We start from the raw sequence: 21934 nt of genomic DNA on the forward strand, positions 1-21934 counted from the left end.
TGACAACTAAGATGCCTCCTAGTTTCCGAAAAGATTAAGAGTTCCCCCTCCCCAGTGTATTGTAAGACTGAATAATTTGGCTGAGTGCTGAAACTGATTTCTTTAATTATCTTTGATTCTCTTGATGTGTTTTCTTCTTTAGGTATCATCTCTCCCTGACTTGATTCCAGCTCTCACAGCTGCTGAGCAGCGAGCTGCAGCCTCTTTAAAGTGGAGAACTCATGAGAAGCTGCTCCAGAAATATGCCTGTCTGCCGCACATCATATCAAGTGATCAGATTTATTATCGTTTCTTGCAAAGAATGTTCACAATCATGATGACAAATGTGAGCCCAATACCTGTTTTCTGATTTTCTCTTGAACTTGCTCCTGTTTTGGAATTAACCAAATTCTCCACATTCTTGAAATAGAACGACAAACTCAGTTCATGCCCTTCTGCCTGGAGGGGTGTTACCTTTGCTTCCCCACCGGTTCTCCTTTTCATCAGCTTCTGCCTAGCTGGAGAGAGGGATGCACAGGGAGAGTGTAAACACATGCACTGCAAGCTTGATACCGTTCTTCTCAAGGGAGAGGTCGGCAAGAGTCAGTGATCTCAACTGCAAAGTGCCTTTTGCTCTCATGTACACCTTTCATGTCTCATGGCCTCAGCTGTGCCCTGTTGCCTTAAGGGTATCCTTTAAGCCCCTTAATACTAGTTTGGTTTCTTTTTCTTTTATAGTACCTGAACAGTGACTTGTTACAAATAAAATGTATACAGAAAACATGGATGCCCCACTATGGATAACCTCAAAATTAGAGTCAAAGTAGGGGGAAAAAAAAGACTTGTACTCAAATTTCCCCATAGAGTAAGTTGTCTACCTTTTTCCTTAAAATTTCTAGAGAGGATTGTTTAACCCTCAGTTCACTATACATTGAATATGACATCCTACTACCATTTTTTGAAGTATAAAAAAGTTCTTCGTAATGTATATGTTTTAGAAACTATCAAAAAAGTACTTTGAATTCTTATTGTTCTCAAAAAAAGTGAGATAACAAAATCTAGTAGCCATCTCAGAAACCCAAAATCAGGTTTAGCTTCAAAGAGGAAAAAAATGACATTATTGGTGTCATTTACAACTTAACTAAAAAAAAAAAGAAAAAAGGCATTTATCTTATGACCTATCACCTCTACATGAAGTTTGTTTCATGTATCAGAGTAAAGTCTAGGGGTTGAATGTTATTTTATAGATGTAATAATCTTAAAAATTGATATTGACAAAAATTAACTTCTTTCTCAGAGGATAATGCATGAATGCACCACATAGAAAATTTCACATGAAATCAAGCAGAATTTATTAATTACTGTATTCAGCAGTTAGTTATTTGAGTCTCTGCTGTGTGTCAGGCACTGTTTTAAGAGCTGGGGATATAGGAGTGAATAAGACAGACAGAATCCTGCTCTAAAGGACCTTGCATTCTTACATGGTGGTCATGTGGGAAGTGATAAATAGTAAAATAAAATAAATATATTAACAGGTGGTCTTGACCTTAATTGTCTTGATCTTAATTGTCTCAACCTGATTACTTAGTAGGTGTCTGTGTTTAGAAAGCTAAGAATACACAATTATTCCATATTTGTACTTTCCCTTATCAGGAAAGAGAAATGATTTATAACATAGTGTGAACAAAATACTTTCAAACCTGAGGGATCTGCTTTATGTTTTCTTTTACAAGGAGGTAATTCCACACTTAAAAGGAAATACGTGATTCACTATAGCACATTTTCCATGATCAAAAAAGACACTTATATTCAGTTTCAATATTCCCTGGAGAAAAGATTATATTTTTAGTTCCGTATCTAATGGTCATAATGTTCATTCATTTAACAAAGTTTATTGAGCACTTACTACGTGCTGAGTACTGTTCTGGATGCTAGGAACACAGTAGTGAATGAAAAGACAAAGGACCTGTTCTCATAGAACTTTAAATTCTATTAGAGACAGAAAACAAACACATATAATACATACATTGTACACCAGGTATGAAAAGTACAAGGAGGAACTAAAAACCAGGGTAGAGGGGAAGAAAGTGATGGAGGGTCGTAAGATGGTATTGTGAATATAGTGGTCAGGACAAAGCCCTCTCTGATCAAATATGCTTTGTGCAGAGGCTTGGACCAAGTAAAGGAGTGACCATGTGGAGGTCTGAAGGACAGGTGGTCCCCGCAAAGGGAAGAGTGGATGCAAAGGTGTGATACGGGGTGTGCTTGGTTGTGTGAAGAGCAGCAAGGAAGCCCGTGTGGCGGTTGTTAGCGAGAGATGAGGCTGGAGAGGTCGCTGGGCCCACAACGCGCAGGTGCTTGAAGGCCATGATGTAGAGCGTAGATTGTATTCTGTGATACAGGGGAAGGCTTTGGAAGGTTTTGAGTAGAGGAATGACAGAAACTAACATTTTTTTCCTGCTTTTGTTATGAAAAAAATTTAAAACGCAGAAAGGCAGAGAAAATACTATAATGAACCCTCACACACCCATCACCTAGGTTTAACAGTTGTTAACATTCTGACATATTTTCTATTTCATTGTGCTGAAAAATTTAAATTATAGATATCATTATATTTTTATCTCTAAACATTTCAGTATTCATCTCTAAAAAAGGACATTGCCCTATATAATCATGATACAATTATTACATTTGACAAAATGAACAATGATCTTTAATAGCATTTAAAGTTCATATTAAAATTTACCAGTTATGCCCCAAATATGCGTGACAGTTGTTTTATTCCATATAGGATCCAAGTAAGATCTATGCATTGCCTTAGGTGGTTACACCTCTTAGTTCTCTTTTAATCCAGAACAGAGTCCCTCTTCGCCCTTCCCCACTTTTTCATGACACTGAATTGAGGAAGAGACTTAGTTGTTCTGTAGAATGTCTTCATGGATTAACTTGTTTATCTCTTCTCCATGTTCCTTCTAAACTGGAGGTTTGACAAGGGCTTGCCAAGTCTTAGGTTAAACGTTTTTGGCAAGAATACTTCATAAATGCTGCTGTGTATTTTATGTTGCATTGTGTCTGGACGGCTGTCCCTCCGTAAGTGAGCTAGGAGTGGTTGTGCAGATGGGGACAGCTCTGTTAGTCTACTGCAAAAATTGTGTTTTCTCTCTTGTGATCTGCGTCACAATCTGAAGCTGACACTTCAACACTCAGAATACCCAGCTTCCCACCAAGCTTTTACCCATTAGTTTTAGCATCCCATGATGATCCTTGCCTGATCAGTTATTTGATTATAACTTGCAGAAAAATGATTTTTTAAATTCTGTCTTTTCTTCTACATTGTTGATGGCATTCTTCTCAGGAGAAATGCCTTTTTTTTTTTTTTTTTACATCTACTTGGGTAATTTATTTACCCTAAAATATATTTCCTAATGTAAAGAGAGGGTAAATTCTTATTTCTTTCCCTCTAATTATCAATTTTCGGAGTTAGGAAAACTCTGAAGTGGTGTAGTAGCCACTTCCAATGATGATGAATGAATTTTGTTTTTGGTTTTGTCTCTTTCTTTTAGACTCATCATTTTATATTAAATAATGTTTTAATCAGTTGCAGTCATTATTCGCATGCTTAAGTGGTCACAACTTCTTTAAACTGGCTTTTACTTGTTTTGATATAATTACCTTTATCTTTGATTTCTGGCCCAAAAGACATTACCTTATACTGTGAGGTATAAAATATACGTATTTTAAACTATTTTTATTTCAAATGACTAATGTTTATGCATTTGAAATTCTATTAGTATACACAAAATGAAAGAAAAGAGTAACATCCTTTTATTTAGTTCATTTATCTAAAATTCATTTTCCGTAATTCCACTGATATTTCTGTTTATGTACATGTCTTAAATTTTCTGTTCTAACTCATGCTGAATATTCTTTTTTTATATTCGATTAAAAGCACCACATGAAATGGTACTCAATAGAATGGAAATAACTTGTATAAAATATGAGAGGAGGGGCTTCCCTGGTGGTACAGTGGTTGAGAATCTGCCTGCTAATGCAGGGGACACGGGTTCGAGCCCTGGTCTGGGAGGATCCCACGTGCCGCGGAGCAACTAGGCCCGTGAGCCACAACTACTGAGCCTGCGCGTCTGGAGCCTGTGCTCTGCAACAGGAGAGGCCGCGATAGTGAGAGGCCCGCGCACCGCGATGAAGAGTGGCCTCCGCTTGCCACAACTAGAGAAAGTCCTTGCACAGAAAGGAAGGCCCAACACAGCAAAAATAAATAAATTAATTAATAAACTCCTACCCCCAACATCTTTAAAAATATATATATAAGAGGAGGTAGCAGGCAGTACTCTCTGAGCAATGTATAGTTTTTCCTACTTGAATTTCAAGGATCCTAGTATAATAGTCTGAATCGTCAAGAATTGATTGTTATAATGTTTAGATGTAAGTCAAGATGGTGAACATGAATTTATACTGGATACGGTATATCTGATTGAGAGATTTTTCTCTAATACATCGTTTGAACCCAAATGCAGTAAAGATGAATGGTTGAATTCATTTAGAATTAAGGTTCTGCCCAGTGGTGCCCAGACAGAAATTCAAAGGACAAAGGAGTTTAAAACACTGGTAAGAGTAATTGGTATGGTGTCCCTTGGGTTCTAAGCTTTATCTGTGTCATGGACCAGGGACCTCCAAGAATGGCATTGAGGTGGAAGAGGCAGAACTAAGCCAGAGGGATCTGACATAAACCTGGTCATGGGATCTCTGAGTTTATATTTTAGAAGTTGCACATCTTTGGTGAGATACCTGACACAGGGTACGTTCTAACAAATGTTTGTTGAATAAATGAGTGACAAGGTCCAGAGGTGGTTGAGATATAATTTGGGGAGAATATCACTTAAGATGAAGTGGCAAGGAAATGAGAGTCAAATATAAATCAAATCTGGATGATTTGGAAATGACTGCCAAATTGCATTAACTTTGTAGTGTGATAGATGGTAACATTAAATTATGAAGACACTTCCGCAGTGATTTGAGAGGTAGGCAATACTGCTTTTACTTTTAGTCAATAACTTAAAATAGATTTATGGGGCCAAATTATTCAGAGTATATACTGTTAGACTGGTTTAATTGTCTTCTTATTTCTTTAAGAATGTCTTACCTGTCCAAAAGGCCGCTTCACGAACTCTATGCATTTTTCTACGTTATAATCGTAAACAAGAACAGAGACACGAGGTCATTCAAAAATTAATTGAACGTAAGTAATCAGTGTCTCTCATTTTGAAAAATAGAAAGTAAACAAACTGGTTGGCCTTAGTTAGATCTGACTTATATTATGTATCATTTTGCCATGAATAATTAGGCCAATGTTGGTATATATTTGCATTTGAGTTTTGTAGGCTAATTTTTTTGGCTTGTTTTAGAAATCTTTGACAGGATCAGATTTGTGATGAATGAGACTAATGACTACTCTAGGCTGCCTTTTGTGAATTTCTACACTTGAGAAATTAAAATATGTATACTTATTGTTGAAAGCCCAGTTTCTATCCTGATTAATACAATTTGGAACTAAGATACATAAGTAGGCTATCCTTGAATCTAATAATTTGTTTTATGTTCCTATTTTAAATATTAACAGAATGTGAGTTTTGTTCCCTTGAATAGACTTGATAGTACACATGAATGTGAATCTGGTAAGCCGAGGTGGTTTATAATGTCTTAAAAAATTGTCAATTAGCAAATGCAAATTTATTTTAATTTGCTATGGGCTAAAATTAAGACAAAAACTTTTTGTTAAAGTGTTAATTCTAGAAGTAGTGGTGCACACCTATATATACTTAGTGAATTTGTTAATTATTGTGTACTTGCTTTGACTGTAGTGTCTTAATGCTTTTATTAAACTCTGTTATCCAGCATAGGCAGGTAATGGAATTTTTCTGGTTATTGGAGTTTACCATTTTAAGTATGGATCACCACTTTTCAAAAAATTAGAGTACATAAAATTCCATTTAAGAAAAAATAATGCTCAATATACTTCAATCTTCCTTTTTTTACTGTATTTTAATTCAGTTTTCATTTTTTTAGTGGTAGGACCTGACCTTTAGAATGTTTTATTTTGAATGGAGATTCTATTTGGTTTTAAATATTAAGAATTTTGCTTTTGAACATTTCTGTAATAAGGGAGAGAAAATTATCCTTTCAACACTGACCTGAATGATTTTCAGTGATATCGTGTTTACATATGATTTTACTTCAAAGCATTTTTAAGGAAATGAGAAGAAAAAAACAGATAATTTCATTGGTCAAAGATTTTGAAGTTATACAGACCTGCATTTGAATTCTAGCTCTTTACTTTTCAGCTCTGTGGCTTTAACCTCTCTGAATCTCAGTATCCTTACCTTTTAGGAGGAATAAATTTATTCTCATCCCATTGGATTGACTTTCAGGATTTAATGAGATAGTATGTATAAAGTACTTAGCACATGGTGGGTAATCAAGAAATAGTAGATCTGTTCATTCAGTATTTAATAAATGCTCATGGAACTGAATGCAATGTTTAATACATTTTTTCTGTTTTTTCAGGTGCTATTAATTTGGGGGTATATAATATGATTTTTCCCCCTTATCTCTTGTTTTTGCTAAACAAATTGTGTATATAAAAAAGATTGTCATGGACTTAGTGATTTTTTCACATGAAATTTTATGTAAGAAAAATTAAACTTATAATTTTTTGTTGTTGTTTCTAGAACTGGGCCAAGGAAAAAGTTATTGGAATAGACTCCGATTTTTGGATACCTGTGAATTTATTATAGAGATCTTTTCCAAATCATTTTTCTGTAAATATTTCTTTCTACCTGCTATTGAACTGACACATGATCCAGTAGCAAATGTGAGGTATGGTACCAATCCAAGAAAATATTTGAAAAAATTGTGTTTTTTATGTATCTACTGTGACGAATATATGCAAAAGCATTTTCTTAGTCAATTAAAAATAATCAAGTGAAAAATTTATACTTGGTTTGAAATTCTTGGTAGACTTAATTGAGCCTCAGTAGGACCTGGAAGCGTGATCTTTTAACACTGTCTCAGGTCTTTAGTTTATTGGGTTGACAGCAGTAGTCACAGCCAGACGGGCAGGCTTCTCCAGCCACTTGGATACACACATTGGCATCAAGAGAAGATTGAGTAGATGTGATTAATTTATCTATATCTTCTAAGACTAAAGGAAAAAACAGTTGAAAGTTGGCTTGGAGAAGATCTGTCCATTTTTACAGGCCCATTTATTCAGAGAAGTAAGGCTGTTTCCAAGTCTTTTAGCTGTCTCACATTTTCAAAATCCAGTAAATGGTAATTGGAGTTGATTAAATAACTGTGAAGTTAAATGAAACGGGCCTGAAGATGGCTTGCTTGGAAACTGAAAAAAAGAATAAATGTATTTTGCCTTTATTTCCTCCCCAAATAAGCATATTAATTTTTTTTAAAAAAATTGTGGTAAAACATACATAACATAAAATTTACCATTTTAACTATTTTGTACAATTCAGTGGCATTAAGCACACATGCATACTGTTTGAGTTACTTGTATATTGCATAATGAGTTGAAGAAAATTTTAAACCCTCAGCCATTAGATTTCGTATTTGTGCTCTATGCCTCTGTTCTGAATTTGAGGAACTCAGATCTGTAGGAGACACAGAGTCAGTTTGCCAAGACTTCCTGAACAGAACTCCAGAGCTCCCTGCTGAGCTTTCACATGCCAGCCATGCTTCATGCTAGTTGTGACATATTTGTATCTTTTATAAATAACTGATGTGCATTGTAGACAACATGCAACCATTTAATACTTTTTAACAGGAAGACTTGGCCGGGCAATAAGCATAGACGGATAGCATGGCTGTTGAGAGAAAATATACCAAGAAGAATTGTCAAAAGATGTTGAAAAGCTCAGCCTAAGAATGTTGTGAGCATTTTTTAAGGGGAACACATCTAGACATTGGTTTTGTTTTGTATTTTTAGGGTGAGAAAATACAGAAAGTACCACTGCATGGGCTTTAGTATTTTGTTCATCTTACCTGTGCTGTATAAACTAGAGCTGAGGTTTCCTTGACTTGAGATTTAAAGCAAATTTAAAGTGATTTTTAAGTAAATTGAAAGACCCCATTGATAACTCTTTAGAATTAACCTCTTGGTAAATAACTAAGGGATCCAACCACATTGTTAACATTTTGCAAATTGAAGTTGTGATTCTAGAAAAATAGCTTCCAATGTGTTGAACTGTCATTTATCAAGCAGTTCCCAAAAATTATTCGAAAGGAAGTGAAATCATCTCTACTTGAGTCAGTGTGACTAACAGCATGGCATTGACTCTAAGGGAAAGCAACCTGTTAATTCAAAAACCAGATGAAGATGAATATTGCTCTATGAATTTTGGTGGTTTTTCTGAGTAAGAGATGATTGTATAGCAGTTTGTCTTGGTTCTCACTCTCCTGCTTGGGCAGCTGCTAGCCTAACAAATGGGTCCAGCAACACTATATACTAAGTGGCTTTTGGATACGAAAGCCTTTGCTCAACACTTTTAGAAATGTGCAGGTAGGATGAAAGCCATTACAGGCCAGAGTGGCCAGATCAAGCAGGGTAGGAGGAGAGTTTTTGGAGCCATATTCCCTGAGCTGATTTCCAGCTCTCCACCAGCTATGTGTCTGGGCAACTTACAAAACCTCTCTGTGCGTCAGTTTCCTTGGTACCTAATTCATGGGGTGTTCTGAGGAATAAATACTTGAGGTAGTGTACATAAAGAATTTAGTTTACCTGAAAAGTGTGATCCCTTATCTCTAAATCTTTATAATCTCCTGGGCCCAGGATTCTCATAGAGATAAATCACTGCTAAGGCTCCTGTAGCTTCTGTTGAATGTATGTTTTCTAGATCTGCTGGGTTATAAAGAATGAAGTGTGTGTGGACTGTTGATTGTATTTCCTTAAGTGAATGTTTAAAATTTAAATTCACTGAGTCCAGACAATACCAAGGCTAGAAAAAGACTACTGGTTTTCAAAGGAGCCTTCTATTCAGCTGCCAGAAATGAAAACAATTCTCTCTGGGGTAATTGGGACCCCTTAATTAGAGAAAGCATTACCATGCTTAGCAGTATCCGTGGTGAGTGCTGAATAAGTTTGGGACTATTATTGCTATGTAAGATGAAAATTCTAGAGGAGGAGCTTCTTTTGACTTTTTGGTTGAATAAAAAGCAGATTTTGTTGTATAAGAATCCTCAACTGAAGGCTCAGCTGAGAAGGTATCCTGGGAACTCCAGGAATGGGACTTAGTTGTCTCAAGGTTTGGCATAGAAATAAAAAAATAGTATCTGGAGAGCTCTTAGATGAATGAATGAATGAATGAATGAATGAAGACAGCAGCCCCAAGTTAGACAACCAGCCCTGGCAAAGCAGTAGAATTTTAGCTTAGCAAAGCAGAACATTTCCTGCACCACCTTTTCCTAGGAAGTTTTTGTTTGTTTGTTTGTTTGGTTGGTTGGTTGGTTTTTTTTAATACTTTCCTGGATTTCCTTTCACCTGTCTGGAATTCTTCAGTTTGCTTGTTGCTTCTTTATCAGCCCCATTTAGACTGTGGTGGTGCTGTAGATGCTCTCCTTTTATCTCTTCTTCTCAAACTGCACTTACTTGCCTGGGTGATTCTCCAGTCTCATGACATGTATCATCTGTGTGCTGAAGATTCCTGACTGCAAATCTCCAGCCCGGACATCCACCCTGGACAGAAGACTCATAGAGCCAACTGCCCACTAGGATTTCCATCGACTATCTAACAGGCTCCTCAGACTTCATCTGTCCAGTTAATCCCCATCTTCCTCATCTGCACTTGCTCCTTCTGCAGTCTTCTCCGTCTCAGTAAATAACTATTTCGTCTTGCCACTTGCTCAGGTCAGAGCCGTGACTTCCTTTCTGTCACTCCACTTCCAAGCCCTCAGCACATCCTGCTGCTTGTAAAATATATTCAGAATCAAACCACTTCCCACCACCTCACTGCTGCCACTCTGGTTCAAGCCACCATCATCTCTTGCCTGAATGACTGAAAGAGCCCCCTGCCACCCCGTGTCCCTTTTGTCCTTGACCACCTACAGTCTAATCTCAATACAGTAGCCAGATGATACTTTCCAAACGTTAAGTCACATCATTTCACTCCGCTGTGCAAAACCCTCCATGGCTTCTCATTGCTCTCAAAATGAAAGCCAGTCCCCAAACCGTGACCTGCAAGGCCCCGGATGAACTGGCCTCCTATTTCACTCTGAGGCCTCCAGCTGATTTTGTTTTTGCTCTGTTCTAGCCATGCTAGCCAGTTTGCCAGTTTGGGCCAGTTTGTTAATTTGGGGTAACTTCTAAGGCAAGCTCCCCTGACGGGGCACCTGCTCTTACTATAATGGTTTTCTCTAGATAGTCACAAGGCTTAGTCCCTAATTTACTTTAATTCTTTGCTTAAATGTCATCTTTTCAGTGAAATCTTGACTAAAAGCCTCTCTGATCACCTGGTTTGAACTTGTAATCCCCCTCCTTGTACTCCTTCATCATGTTTCCCTGCTTTATTTTTCTCTGCAGCATTTACCACTGTTTGACAGACATTTTACATATTTGTTTTTCCTTTCTCCCTACCCATGTACTAGAACGTAAGCTCTATGACAGCAGAGAATTTTGTTGGTTTTCTCCACTGCGGTATCTCAGCACCCAGAATGATGAACGCTTGGCTCATCACAGGCCCTCCGTAGACATTTGTTGCATAAGAAATTAACTCTCAGCCTAGCTAAAGCTTAAGTTTTCTTTCAATTTCATGTGACTGTCATTCTTAGTTATTAAATTCACTCACAAGTTAATACTTTCAATTTATTGCAGAATGAAACTTTGCTACTTGTTGCCCAAAGTGAAATCTACCCTGAAGATCCCTGCAGATAAACATCTACTTCAACAGTTAGAAATGTGTGTGAGAAAACTCCTCTGTCAAGAAAAAGATAAAGATGTTCTGGCCACTGTGAAAAGAGTAAGCATCCCTCTTGCCACGACACTTGCCTTTCTTGCAGTGTCATCACAGCCTCACTACCTTAGCTTGATGGGATAGCAATATGTTAAAATATTTCTATCACTGCTAGAGTAGTAAGAATTAGTAGTAACTGATTTGGTTGATGTGTGCTCCAACTGGATATGAAAGTTCCTTCTAGAGGGCACTGAGACATTAATCTTTTATTACTGGTGATATAAGCTCTAGGAGAGCTTACATTTTAGGTACTCAGTAAATACTGTTCAGCTAATAATGAATGAGTACTTCATTCACCAGACTCTTTATAAGTGATTAGAATTGGGAAAACTTTGTTGGTATAATTGGGAAAGTCACATTTGATAGAAACTTAGCCCTGAAAGGGCTGGAAGGGCCTTCAGTGATCTGTTGGACTTTGCAGAAGCTCTAGACCTAGAAATGTTCAAGTGTTTGCTTAAGATCTTCTTGGTAAGTGGCAGAGCCAGGGCTAAATATAGATCCCTAGCGCTTTTCAATTATGTAACGTTGTGTCTTACCGGGGTTTTGTTTGTTTTGTTTTAGCGTGGGATCTTACATGGATTGTTTGGCAATATTGGAACAGTAACACAGTAAACATTTGGGTTAGTGAAGTCAAACCTTAAAACACTTTATAGTCTTCAAAACCTTTTGGTTGAGTATATAACTAATATTTTTATAAGGTTATTTCAAATGAAAATCATTACTTTTATGGTGATGAATTGGGAGATTCGGATTGACGTGTATATACACTGATGTGTATAAAATGGATGACTAATAAGAACCTGCTGTATAAAAAATAAATAAAATAAAATTCAAGAAAAAAATCATGACTTTAATCTGAATGTGAAGTTCAGGACACATAGTTTTTGAACATTTATTTGTAGTGAGAGAAGTTAATTTATTAATGTCTTAAAAAAGTTGGTGTCGATGGTGAGGAAAAAAAAAAAGAGTCCTTTGATTTTTTTTTTTTTCCCTAGAGATCATTGCCAGATGTTGCATAAGGAACTTTTTTTTTTTTGCGGTATGCAGACCTCTCACTGTTGTGGCCTCTCCCGTTGCGGAGCACAGGCTCCGGACGTGCAGGCTCAGCGGCCTTGGCTCACGGGCCCAGCCGCTCCGTGGCATGTGGGATCCTCTCAGACCGGGGCACGAACCCGCGTCCCCTGCATCGGCAGGCAGACTCCCAACCACTGCGCCACCAGGGAAGCCCCAGGAACTTTTTAATAAAGTGATTTGATAACTTAGTATTTAATTAGTATAATTTTATTTTACTGAAATGTAAATTCTTCTTTCATTAACTGAAATAATCAGAAATACCTAGAGTCTGGACGTGCATCTAAATCTAAAAACATAGATACACATAACATTTGTTTCTGTCTTTACCATTTAATTACAGAAGTATAAGCAATGGAGTTAACTTTCAAAAGAGTAGACGTGAGACAGTTACTTACTTTTTTGAGAGAATTTATTAACTGAAGAGGTAACTCAAGTTAACCCTATAAATAGGGGAAAAATGATATAATTAAATTGATAGATTATTAACTTTCAATGGAGTATTCTGTAGTACAGCCCTTATTTTAAGAACGTGTCACATGAGGAAGTCAGTCTGTCCCATGAAAATTCTATAGTATAATGTTTATCAAACTGATGTATTGGTATGGGAACCTCTCAGGAAGCTATTCAAAGCTTTGGGATAAAAATGAAATAGTTTAGTCAGTTTTTTAAGATGAAAAGTAATTTCATTTAAAAGGGCTATTTCATGCCATAAATTATAACATTTTCATAAATGTCAGCATAAAAATAAAACTACAAATAAATATTATGTTTGCAATGGATAGCTTTGGGCATATGAATAAATGTACTTTATCCTGGCCATCAGAGTTACTCCTGTAAAAAAGTACTGTCCTCTATCAGAGACAGAACCCTGGATTAGATGGGCCATTGTTTGATTGAAAGAATTTATTTCAGACCAATGTATTCTGAAAAGACAAATAGTAAATTAAGAGAATGCTTTCAGAGTAAAGTTTTTTTCTATTGGTTAAAATGTCATAATAATCAAAAGTTTCTGTGGCAAGGAACTAAGGATATTAAGCCCAATGATACCTAGCTTTGTATATATTTAGCTAAAAGTTTTTTTTAAAAATTCAAAAATTATATTGTATTTCTGAAGATTCAGAAAAGAGTGGCACAGGAATTTATTAGAAACTAAATTGCATGTGTTTAGTATTTAAAATAATCCTCTACTCTTGCTTTTCTTTTTTTAAAATTAATTAATTTATTTATTTTTGGCTGAGTTGGGTCTTTGTTGCTGTGCGCGGGCTTTCTCTAGTTGCGGTGAGCGGGGGCTACTCTGTTGCGGTGTGCAGGCTTCTCATTGCGGTAGCTTCTCTTGTTGCCGAACACGGGCTCTAGGCACGCGGGCTTCAGTAGTTGGGGCTCGCGGGCTCTAGAGTGCAGGCTCAGTAGTTGTGGCGCACGGGCTTAGTTGCTCCGCGGCATGTGGGATCTCAGCCCAGGGCTCGAACCTGTGGCCCATGCATTGGCAGGTGGATTCTTAACTACTGCGCCACCAGGGAAACTCTACACTTGCTTTTCTTAAGTTGAAAAACTTTTAAAAGTTTAAGTGGATCCTGGTGTTAATATATAGAGGTTGATTAAAAACACAACATAGAGTTGGGAAGAACTTTAGAGACTTTCTAATTTAGCCTTTCACATAGTGGAGAAGTCTCTTCTTTGATCCTCCCTCTGGAAAAGGAGTCTTTCTGAGAAATGATTTAATTTAATTACTGTTGAATAATTTAAAACATTTTCTTTGCAGACTGTATTAGAGTTGGACAGAATGGAAATGTCCATGGACGCTGTGAGTACACTCTCTTTACCTTATGTTGAAAGGAATATTTAAAAATTGGCAGAGACTCATCATTAATGTTGCACAATTTCATTTTAAACTTTAAACTTAGTTTCAGAAAAAATTTTATGAAAAAGATTTGTTGGATCAAGAGAAAGAAAGAGAAGAGCTACTTCTTTTGGAAATGGTATGTTTTCACACGCACACACACGTACTCTTTTCTGACCAGTATTAACTGTGCTTTGTTATTAAATCTAATCAATAATTTCTTTTAGTTTCATGCTACTTTTATTTTCCCTAAATGACTGAAGAAGAATCCTGACCTTTTGAAATATGTTCTTTTATGAATTGTAAGGAAAACTACATTTGAGAGCCTTTTTAAAAAAAAACTACCTTATTGAAGTATAATTGACTTATGATTAACTGCAAATACTTAAAGTGTGCAATTTCGTGAATTTTGACATATAGACATATCCATGAAACCAGAATATAAAATACCAAACGTTGCCATTCCTTCAAAAATGTCCTTGTGCCCCCTTAGTGATTCGCATCTTCTACTCTAGTCCCTAGCAACCACTAATCTAGTTTCTGTCACTGTAAATTAGTTTGCATTTTTTAGAATTTATATAAATTGAATCATATGTTAGTACCTTTTTGGGTCATGCTTCTTTCCATCAGCATGATTACTTTGAGATTCATCCATGTTTTTGTGCATATAAAGAGGTCATTCCTTTTTATCTCTGAGTAGTAGTCCATACTGTGGATATACCACAACGTGTTTATCCATGTCTTAACGGACATTTGGGTTACTTCTAGCTTGGGAACATTAGTAAAGAAGTCTTTGAGTGGACATAAGTTTTTCATTTCTCTTGGGGAAATAACTTAGGAATGGAATGGCTGGATCATATGGTAAACTACACTTAACTTAAAAACAAAGACTGTTTTACAAAGTGCCTGTGCCATTTTACATTCCCACTGGTTGTGGTGGAGAGCTTCAGTTACCCCATATCCTCTCTAATGCTCGAGAGGGTGGGTATGTAATGTTATCTCAAATTGCTTATCCCTGATGCCTAAGGAGGCTGAGCATCTTTTCCTTTGTGTATTGGCCATCCTTATATCTTAGTTGATGAAGTCTCTTTTCAGATTTTAAAGTGATTTTTGTTTATCTTCTTATTGAGTTGTGAGAGTTCTTTATAAACTCTGAATACAACTCCTTTGTCAGAGATACATTTTATGAATATTTTCTTGGAGTCTGTACTTAATGGTGTCTTTGGAAGAGAAGAAGTTTTTAATTTTGATGAAGTCCAACTTATCCTTTTTTCTTTTAGCATAGTTCATGCTTTTTTGTTCTAAGAATCTTTTGTCTATCCCCAAATTATAAAGACTTTTTCCTATGTTTTCTTCTAGGAATTTTAGTTTTAGGTTTTACATTTAGGTCTATGATTCATTTCAAGTTAATTTTTATATATGTTTATTTTTTCCATCTCAATGAGCAATTATTCTAATGCCATTTATTGAAAACTTTACTTTCCCCATTGAATTGCCTTAGCATCTTTTTAAAAAAAATCAATTGTCCATACATACATATGTCTGTTTCTTGACTTCCATTCTGTTGCAGTGATTTATAGGTTTATCTTTTTGGCAATTCCAAACTATCTTGATCGCTATAACTTTCTAGTAATTCTTAAAATCAGGTAGGGTAGCTTTTCCAACTTTTTACTTTCATCTTGATACAATGTTTAGAATCAGTTTATCAATTTATATAAAAAGCCTGCTGGAATTTTAGTTAGGATTGTGTTAAGTAGCATTGATCTGTAGGTCAATTTGGAGAATTGCCATCTTAACAATATAAGTCTTCCAATCCATGAACATTGTCTACCGCTTCATTTATTTAGTCTTCTTAGTTTTGGTAGAGTTAAGTGTAGAGTTCAAGGCAGTCTTCTGTTAGATTTATTTCTAGTATATTACGTGTCTTGGCATTGTAAATGGAATTGTAATTTAAAGTTTTACTTTCCAGTTTTTTGTTGCTGGAGTTTAAGAATACTATTGATTTTTGTATATTAACCTTGTATTTTGAAAATGTGCTAAGTTTGCTTATTTGTTGTAGAAGTTGGTTTTTAGATTTAATAGGACAGTCTACCTGAGCCATTATGTCATCTTTTAGTACAGTAGGATTACTTCTTCCTGTTCAGTGTTTGTGCCTTTTATTTCTTTCTTTTTGTCATATTAAAAGGTCCAGGACCTCCAGTATAATAAGAGACCTCTGACTAATAAAAGTGATGCAAGTAGGCATCTTTGTCTTTTTACTGATCTTAAGGGGATCAGTTCAATCTTTCATCATTAGGTATGGTGTTACCAATAGGTTTTATATAGATGCCCATTATCGCTTCTATTCCTAGTCTGCTGAGAGTTTTTATGAATGATTGTTAAATTTTGCCAGATGCTGTTTCTGCATTTCCTGAAATGGTATTTGTTTTTCTACTTTCATTGTGTTAAAACACTAAGTTACATTGATTTTTCAAATGGTAAACCGATTTTATATTTTGGGAATAAACTCTATTTGGTGATGATATATTGTCCTTTTCTCTGCTGTTGGATGCTTGGCTAATTTATTTAAAGGAATTTTGCCTTTGTATTCATAAATTCATAGTAGGAACTGGTTTATAATTTTGGGGGACATTTCTTGAGTCTTTTAAATTTGGTATTAGAGTTATTCTGGCCTCATAAAATGAGATGGATAGTATTACCACTTCCTCTATTTTCTGACAAATTTTGTATAAAATTGTTTTTTTTTTCCTTGAGTGTTTGATAGAATTCACTAGTGAAACTATCAAGACTCAAAGTTTTCATTTTGGAAGGATTTTGTTAATTCATTCAATTACTTTAATAGCTATAAAGCTTTTCAGATTTTCTTTCTTTTTTGTCAATTTGGTAAGTTGCTCCCCCCCCCCGCCAATTTGTCCGTGTCATCTAAGCTGTCAAATTTGTTGGCATATGTTGTTTATAATATTCTTATATTATCCTTCTAATGTATATAGAATCTATGGTGATAACCCCTTATATATATATATATATATCTATATATATATATCTATATATCTATATATTTATTTATTTATTTTTATTATTTTTATTTTTTTTTGCGGTACGTGGGCCTCTCACTGCTGTGGCCTCTCGCTGCGGAGCACAGGCTCCAGACGTGCAGGCTCAGCGGCCATGGCTCACAGGCCCAGCCGCTCCACGGCATGTGGGATCTTCCCAGACAGGGGCATGAACCTGCGTCCCCTGTATTGGCAGGCGGACTCTCAAGCACTGTGCCACCAGGGAAGCCCCCTTTTTATATTTTTATCTTAGTGATTGGTGTTTCTCTCTGTCTCTTCGCCCACCCCCCCCTTTTTTTTGAATTGCTTTTTTGGTGTTTTCTCTAGAGATTACAGCAGACATACCTAACCTTTTATAGTCTTCTTATTGTTAATATTGTACCACTTTATTTAACAGAGATACAGAACCCTTTACCTGCTCCATACTGTTCTTTATGTTACACTTGTCATGTGAATTACATCTGCACTGAAAACCCCACCAGTCAGTGTGATAATTTTTGCTTTAAGTTGTCATATGTATCTTGAAGAACTTAAGAGAGTAAACCTGTGTGTTTACTCAGATGTTTACCATTTCCAGTGCTCTTCATTCATGGCTTAGGACCCAAATTTCCCTCTTATTTTTTCCCTTCAGCCTGAAGAACTTTCTTTGGAAGTTCTCAGAGTGCAAGTATTTTGTAACAAATTATCTTCGTTTTCCTTTATCTAAAATGTCTTATTTGTGCCGTTCTCTCTAAAGGATATTTTTATTGGATACAGAATTCTGGGTTTACAGCCTTTTTTATACTGTACTTTAAGAAGTGTTTCTGTCTGTGTTGTGGTCTCCATAGCATCTGATAAAATATCTGTTCTCATTTGAATTATTCTTCTTCTCTATATAATGTTGTTTGTCTCTGGCTACTTCCAAGATTTTTTCTTTTCTTTTTTGTCTTTAGCAGTTTGCTTGTGATGTTTTTAGGCATGATTAGCTTCAAATTTGTTCTGTCTTGGATTTGCTGAGCTTCCTGAATCTGTAAATGAGTATCATTTCCCAAATTTGGGAAGGTTTGAGCCATTATTTATTTCAATATATGTTCTGTCCCAGTTCCTCACTCTTATACCTCTGGGTCTCCAATTGCACATATGTTATGTTAAATCTTTTGATATTATCCCACAGGTCCATAAGGCTTTGTTCTTTCTTTCTTTTTTTTTTTTTCCTTAAACTCTGCTACTCAGAGTGAATAATTTCTGTTGATCCATCTTCAGTGTCACCAGTTCTTTTCCTGCCCTCTGCATTTGGCTGCTGAGCCTCTCCACTGATTTTAAAATTTCCATTACTCTATTTGTCAGTTCTAAAATTCTGATTTTTTATATTGTCTATTTTTCTGCAGAGAATTATGCTGTGAGATTAAAAACTTAAATGGAAATCCTCTGAAAAGCAAATTGCATTATTTCAGCAGTCTAAGCCAAAGATTAGAGTTCAGGATTGCCAGTGGTAGAAGATGTAGAGAATAAGCAGACTCTAAAAAATTTTAGGACTTAATGACCTAAACCCAAGACAAAAATCAGAGAATAGAAAAAGATCCACAGATGATCCTGATATTAGAGTTAGCAGACAAGGACTTCAAGACAACTGTGATTAATATGATCGAGATAGTAGAGGAAAAGATGAAGCAGGTAACACTACTGTTACGCTCACTTAGTGATATTTTTCAGTTTTGCATGTTTTATTTTCAGTTTTAGAATTTTTATTTAATAGTTTTTTATGCAGTCCAGTTCTACGTGGAAAATTTTTTATCTTGTGTATTTTCTCTGGCTTTTTATTTATTTATTTATTTATTTATTTTTGTGGTACGTGGGCCTCTCACTGTTGTGGCCTCTCCCGTGGCGGAGCTCAGGCCCCGGACACGCAGGCCCAGTGGCCATAGCCCACGGGCCCAGCCGCTTCGCGGCATGTGGGATCCTCCCGGACTGGGGCACGAACCCGTGTCCCCTGCACCGGCAGTCGGACTCCCAACCACTGCGCCACCAGGGAAGCCCTGCCTTTTTATTTTACATGCACTTGAAAAGAATGTATGTTCTCCAGTGTTGATTGTAGTGTTCTGTACATGTCGGTTATGCCATGTTTGTTCAGAACTTGATATGTTTATTGATTTTTCTTGGCTATTCTGTTGGGATAAAGAACTCTTTGAGTTTGGGTAACATTTTGTTTCTTGGTCTGGGAGCTGATTATATGGGTGTGTTCACTTCGGGAAAATTTATTGAGCTGTACACTTATATTTGTGCACCTTCTCTATGTGTATTATACTTCAATAGAACATTTAAATAATATCTAAAAGATCATTTCTTTTTCTCTCAGTCTTTTAAAGAAGAACATTATTTTGCCATGTATCAGTCAGAAATGGAAAGGGCCAGTAGTAACACATTTTGCTGATGATAATTAGTAAATACGTTGTAGAAATTAATGGCTCATCACAACAATGATACTAAACTCATTGTTTTAGCTTGACAAGCCTCCAAGGGCACAATTCTGTAGATGTTAAAAAAAACACAAATCTGAAAGAACTGTGACTTCTTTAGAGGCTAACTTGGAAAAACAAATTACTTCTGTTATGTATTTTTGTGAACTGTATCTGTACCTCTAAAGCTTAGAGTAATTTCTGATTAGAACAGTTTTCTCAATCTAATGCTTACCTTTAATGCTAAGATACTGTTTTATTAATAGGAACAATTAGAAAAAGAAAAGCAACAAAATGATGGAAGGCCCATGAGTGATAAAACCTTTGAAAAGAAACGTAAGTAGTTTTCACATGTCTTTATCACCAAGGTACCCAACTGATGTTGCATCCTAGCGTGCTGAGAGACCATGCTTAGTTTTTAATTTAGTATGAAAAATCACTTCACTTTCTTTCATTTATCAAAGTTGTTTTCAAAAATTGGCTGCTAACTGTGATATAGATTTAGGAGTATGTGAATAAATGGTGAGGATCAATGTGGAGGTTCAGATCCTTCAAAGGAAAGTTTGAAGTTTGGTAACAGCAATAAGATTGTGAAATTGATCACTGAATAACTAAGATTGAAATATTTAAATATATAAAAAGTAAGATTTGGAAAAGAGTGTTGCTTCACTAGGGATAGTGATTCATATTCTCTGCATTGCCTTGTACGTGTATGGAGATTAATAAGAACTCAGAGGAAATTATAGCACTTAAATCAGAGTTTGTTTTAGGTAGAGACACCAAGACACCAACAACTCTGCCCAAGAACATCCCCATTTCTGTCCCTGGACCCTCTTCTGGCACCCCATCCACAAGTAAGAAACTTGTTTTTGTGTCTCCTTTTTTCCTTTCCTAAACAATAATTACAGGGAAGTCACTCCATGAGATGAGATATATTATTTGAAGGCACCTTTTGCCTTTTACTGTTAGTTGTTTTGGTAGTTCTTAATGGGCAGTAGGGGTAAGAGATACACCAGTCAGGTCAAGCTAAGGAAAGGAAGCTACACCTGTCAGTGTTTTACTGAAAATTGTGGGAGTTGGAGAGGAAATGGGATTGGGGCAGCTAAGGATGAACTGATAAACTAAACAATTGCATTTTCCTTTTGCTTGTTACTCTAGGCAAAGAAATCAAGAAATCCAAATTGATTCGAAGCCAGTCTTTTAATAATCAAGCCTTTCATGCAAAATATGGCAACTTAGACAAGTGTGCTGGGTACGATCTGTCAGCTACTCACATTTTGACTTAATTTTTATTTTATTTTATTTTTTTATTAATTTTTATTGGAGTACAGTTGCTTTACAATGTTGTGTTAGTTTCTGCTGTACAGCAAAGTGAATCAGTTATACGTATACATATATCCCCTCTTTTTTAGATTTCCTTCCCCTTTAAGTCACCACAGAGCATTGAGTAGAGTTCCCTGTGCTATACAGTAGGTTCTCGTTAGTTATCTATTTTATACATAATAGTGTGTCTATGTCAATCCCAATCTCCCAATTCATCCCGACCTTCCTTCCCCCTTGGTATCCATAAGTTTGTTCTCTACATCTGTGTCTCTATTTCTGCTTTGCAAATAAGTTCACCTGTACCATTTTTCTAGATTCCACTTATAAGTGATATTATACAATGTTCCTTTTTCTATTTCTGACTTAACTTCACTCTGTATGACAGTCTCTAGGTCTATCCACGCCTCTGCAAATGGCACTATTTTGTTCCTTTTTATGGCTGAGTAATATTCCCTTGTATATATGTACCACATCTTCTTTATCTGTTCCTCTGTTGATGGACATTTAGGTTGCTTCCATGTCCTGGCTGTTGTAAATAGTGCTTCAGTGAACATTGGTGTGCATGTATCTTTTTGAATTATGGTTTTCTCCAGGTATATGCCCAGGAACTGGATTGCTGGGTCATATGGTAATTCTATTTTTAGTTTTTTGAGGACCTCCATAGTGTTCTCCATAGTGGCTATACCAATTTACATTCCCACCAACAGTGTAGGAGGGTTCCGTTTTCTCCACATCCTCTCCAGCATTTTTGTTTGTAGATTTTTTGATGATGACCATTCGGACTGGTGTGAGGTGATACCTCATTGTAGTTTTGACTTGCATCTTGCTAATAATTAGTGGCATTGAGCACCTTTTCATGTGTTTCTTGGCCATCTGTATGTCTTCTTTGCAGAAATGTCTATTTAGGTCTTCTGCCCATTTTTTCACTGGGTTGTTTTTTTTTGATATTGAGCTGCGTGAGCTGTTTATACATTTTAGAGATTAATCCCTTGTCAGTTGCTTTGTTTGAAAATATTTTATCCCATTCTGAGCGTTGTCTTTTCGTTTTGATTATGGTTTCCTTTGCTGTGCAAAAACTTTTAAGTTTAATTAGGTCCCACTCATTTATTTTTGTTTTTATTTTCATACTCTAGGAGGTGGGTCAAAAAAGATCTTTCTGAGATTTATGTCAGAGTGTTCTGCCTATGTTTTCCTCTA

The 21934-nt window shown here is 36.1% G+C and overlaps 1 protein-coding gene across 2 annotated transcripts in view; it reads left to right on the forward strand.

Moving 5' to 3' along the window:
* PPP4R4 (protein phosphatase 4 regulatory subunit 4) overlaps positions 1–21934 on the forward strand; it is a gene marked incomplete at its 5' end in the record, with an annotated part of 122809 nt that overhangs the window by 87832 nt on the left and 13043 nt on the right. For both annotated transcript variants that reach the window (XM_081230039.1, XM_081230040.1), the window contains 9 exons: positions 143–325; positions 5131–5236; positions 6726–6873; positions 10874–11018; positions 13849–13890; positions 13991–14065; positions 19681–19750; positions 20185–20268; positions 20573–20666. In XM_081230039.1, coding sequence (XP_081086165.1) covers positions 143–325; positions 5131–5236; positions 6726–6873; positions 10874–11018; positions 13849–13890; positions 13991–14065; positions 19681–19750; positions 20185–20268; positions 20573–20666 — 947 coding nt within the window. The remainder of the gene's footprint in view (positions 1–142; positions 326–5130; positions 5237–6725; positions 6874–10873; positions 11019–13848; positions 13891–13990; positions 14066–19680; positions 19751–20184; positions 20269–20572; positions 20667–21934) is intronic.

The sequence above is a fragment of the Mesoplodon bidens genome, assembly GCF_964165515.1.
Source record: "Mesoplodon bidens genome assembly, chromosome: 3".
In the NCBI taxonomy this organism is placed as follows: domain Eukaryota; kingdom Metazoa; phylum Chordata; class Mammalia; order Artiodactyla; family Ziphiidae; genus Mesoplodon; species Mesoplodon bidens.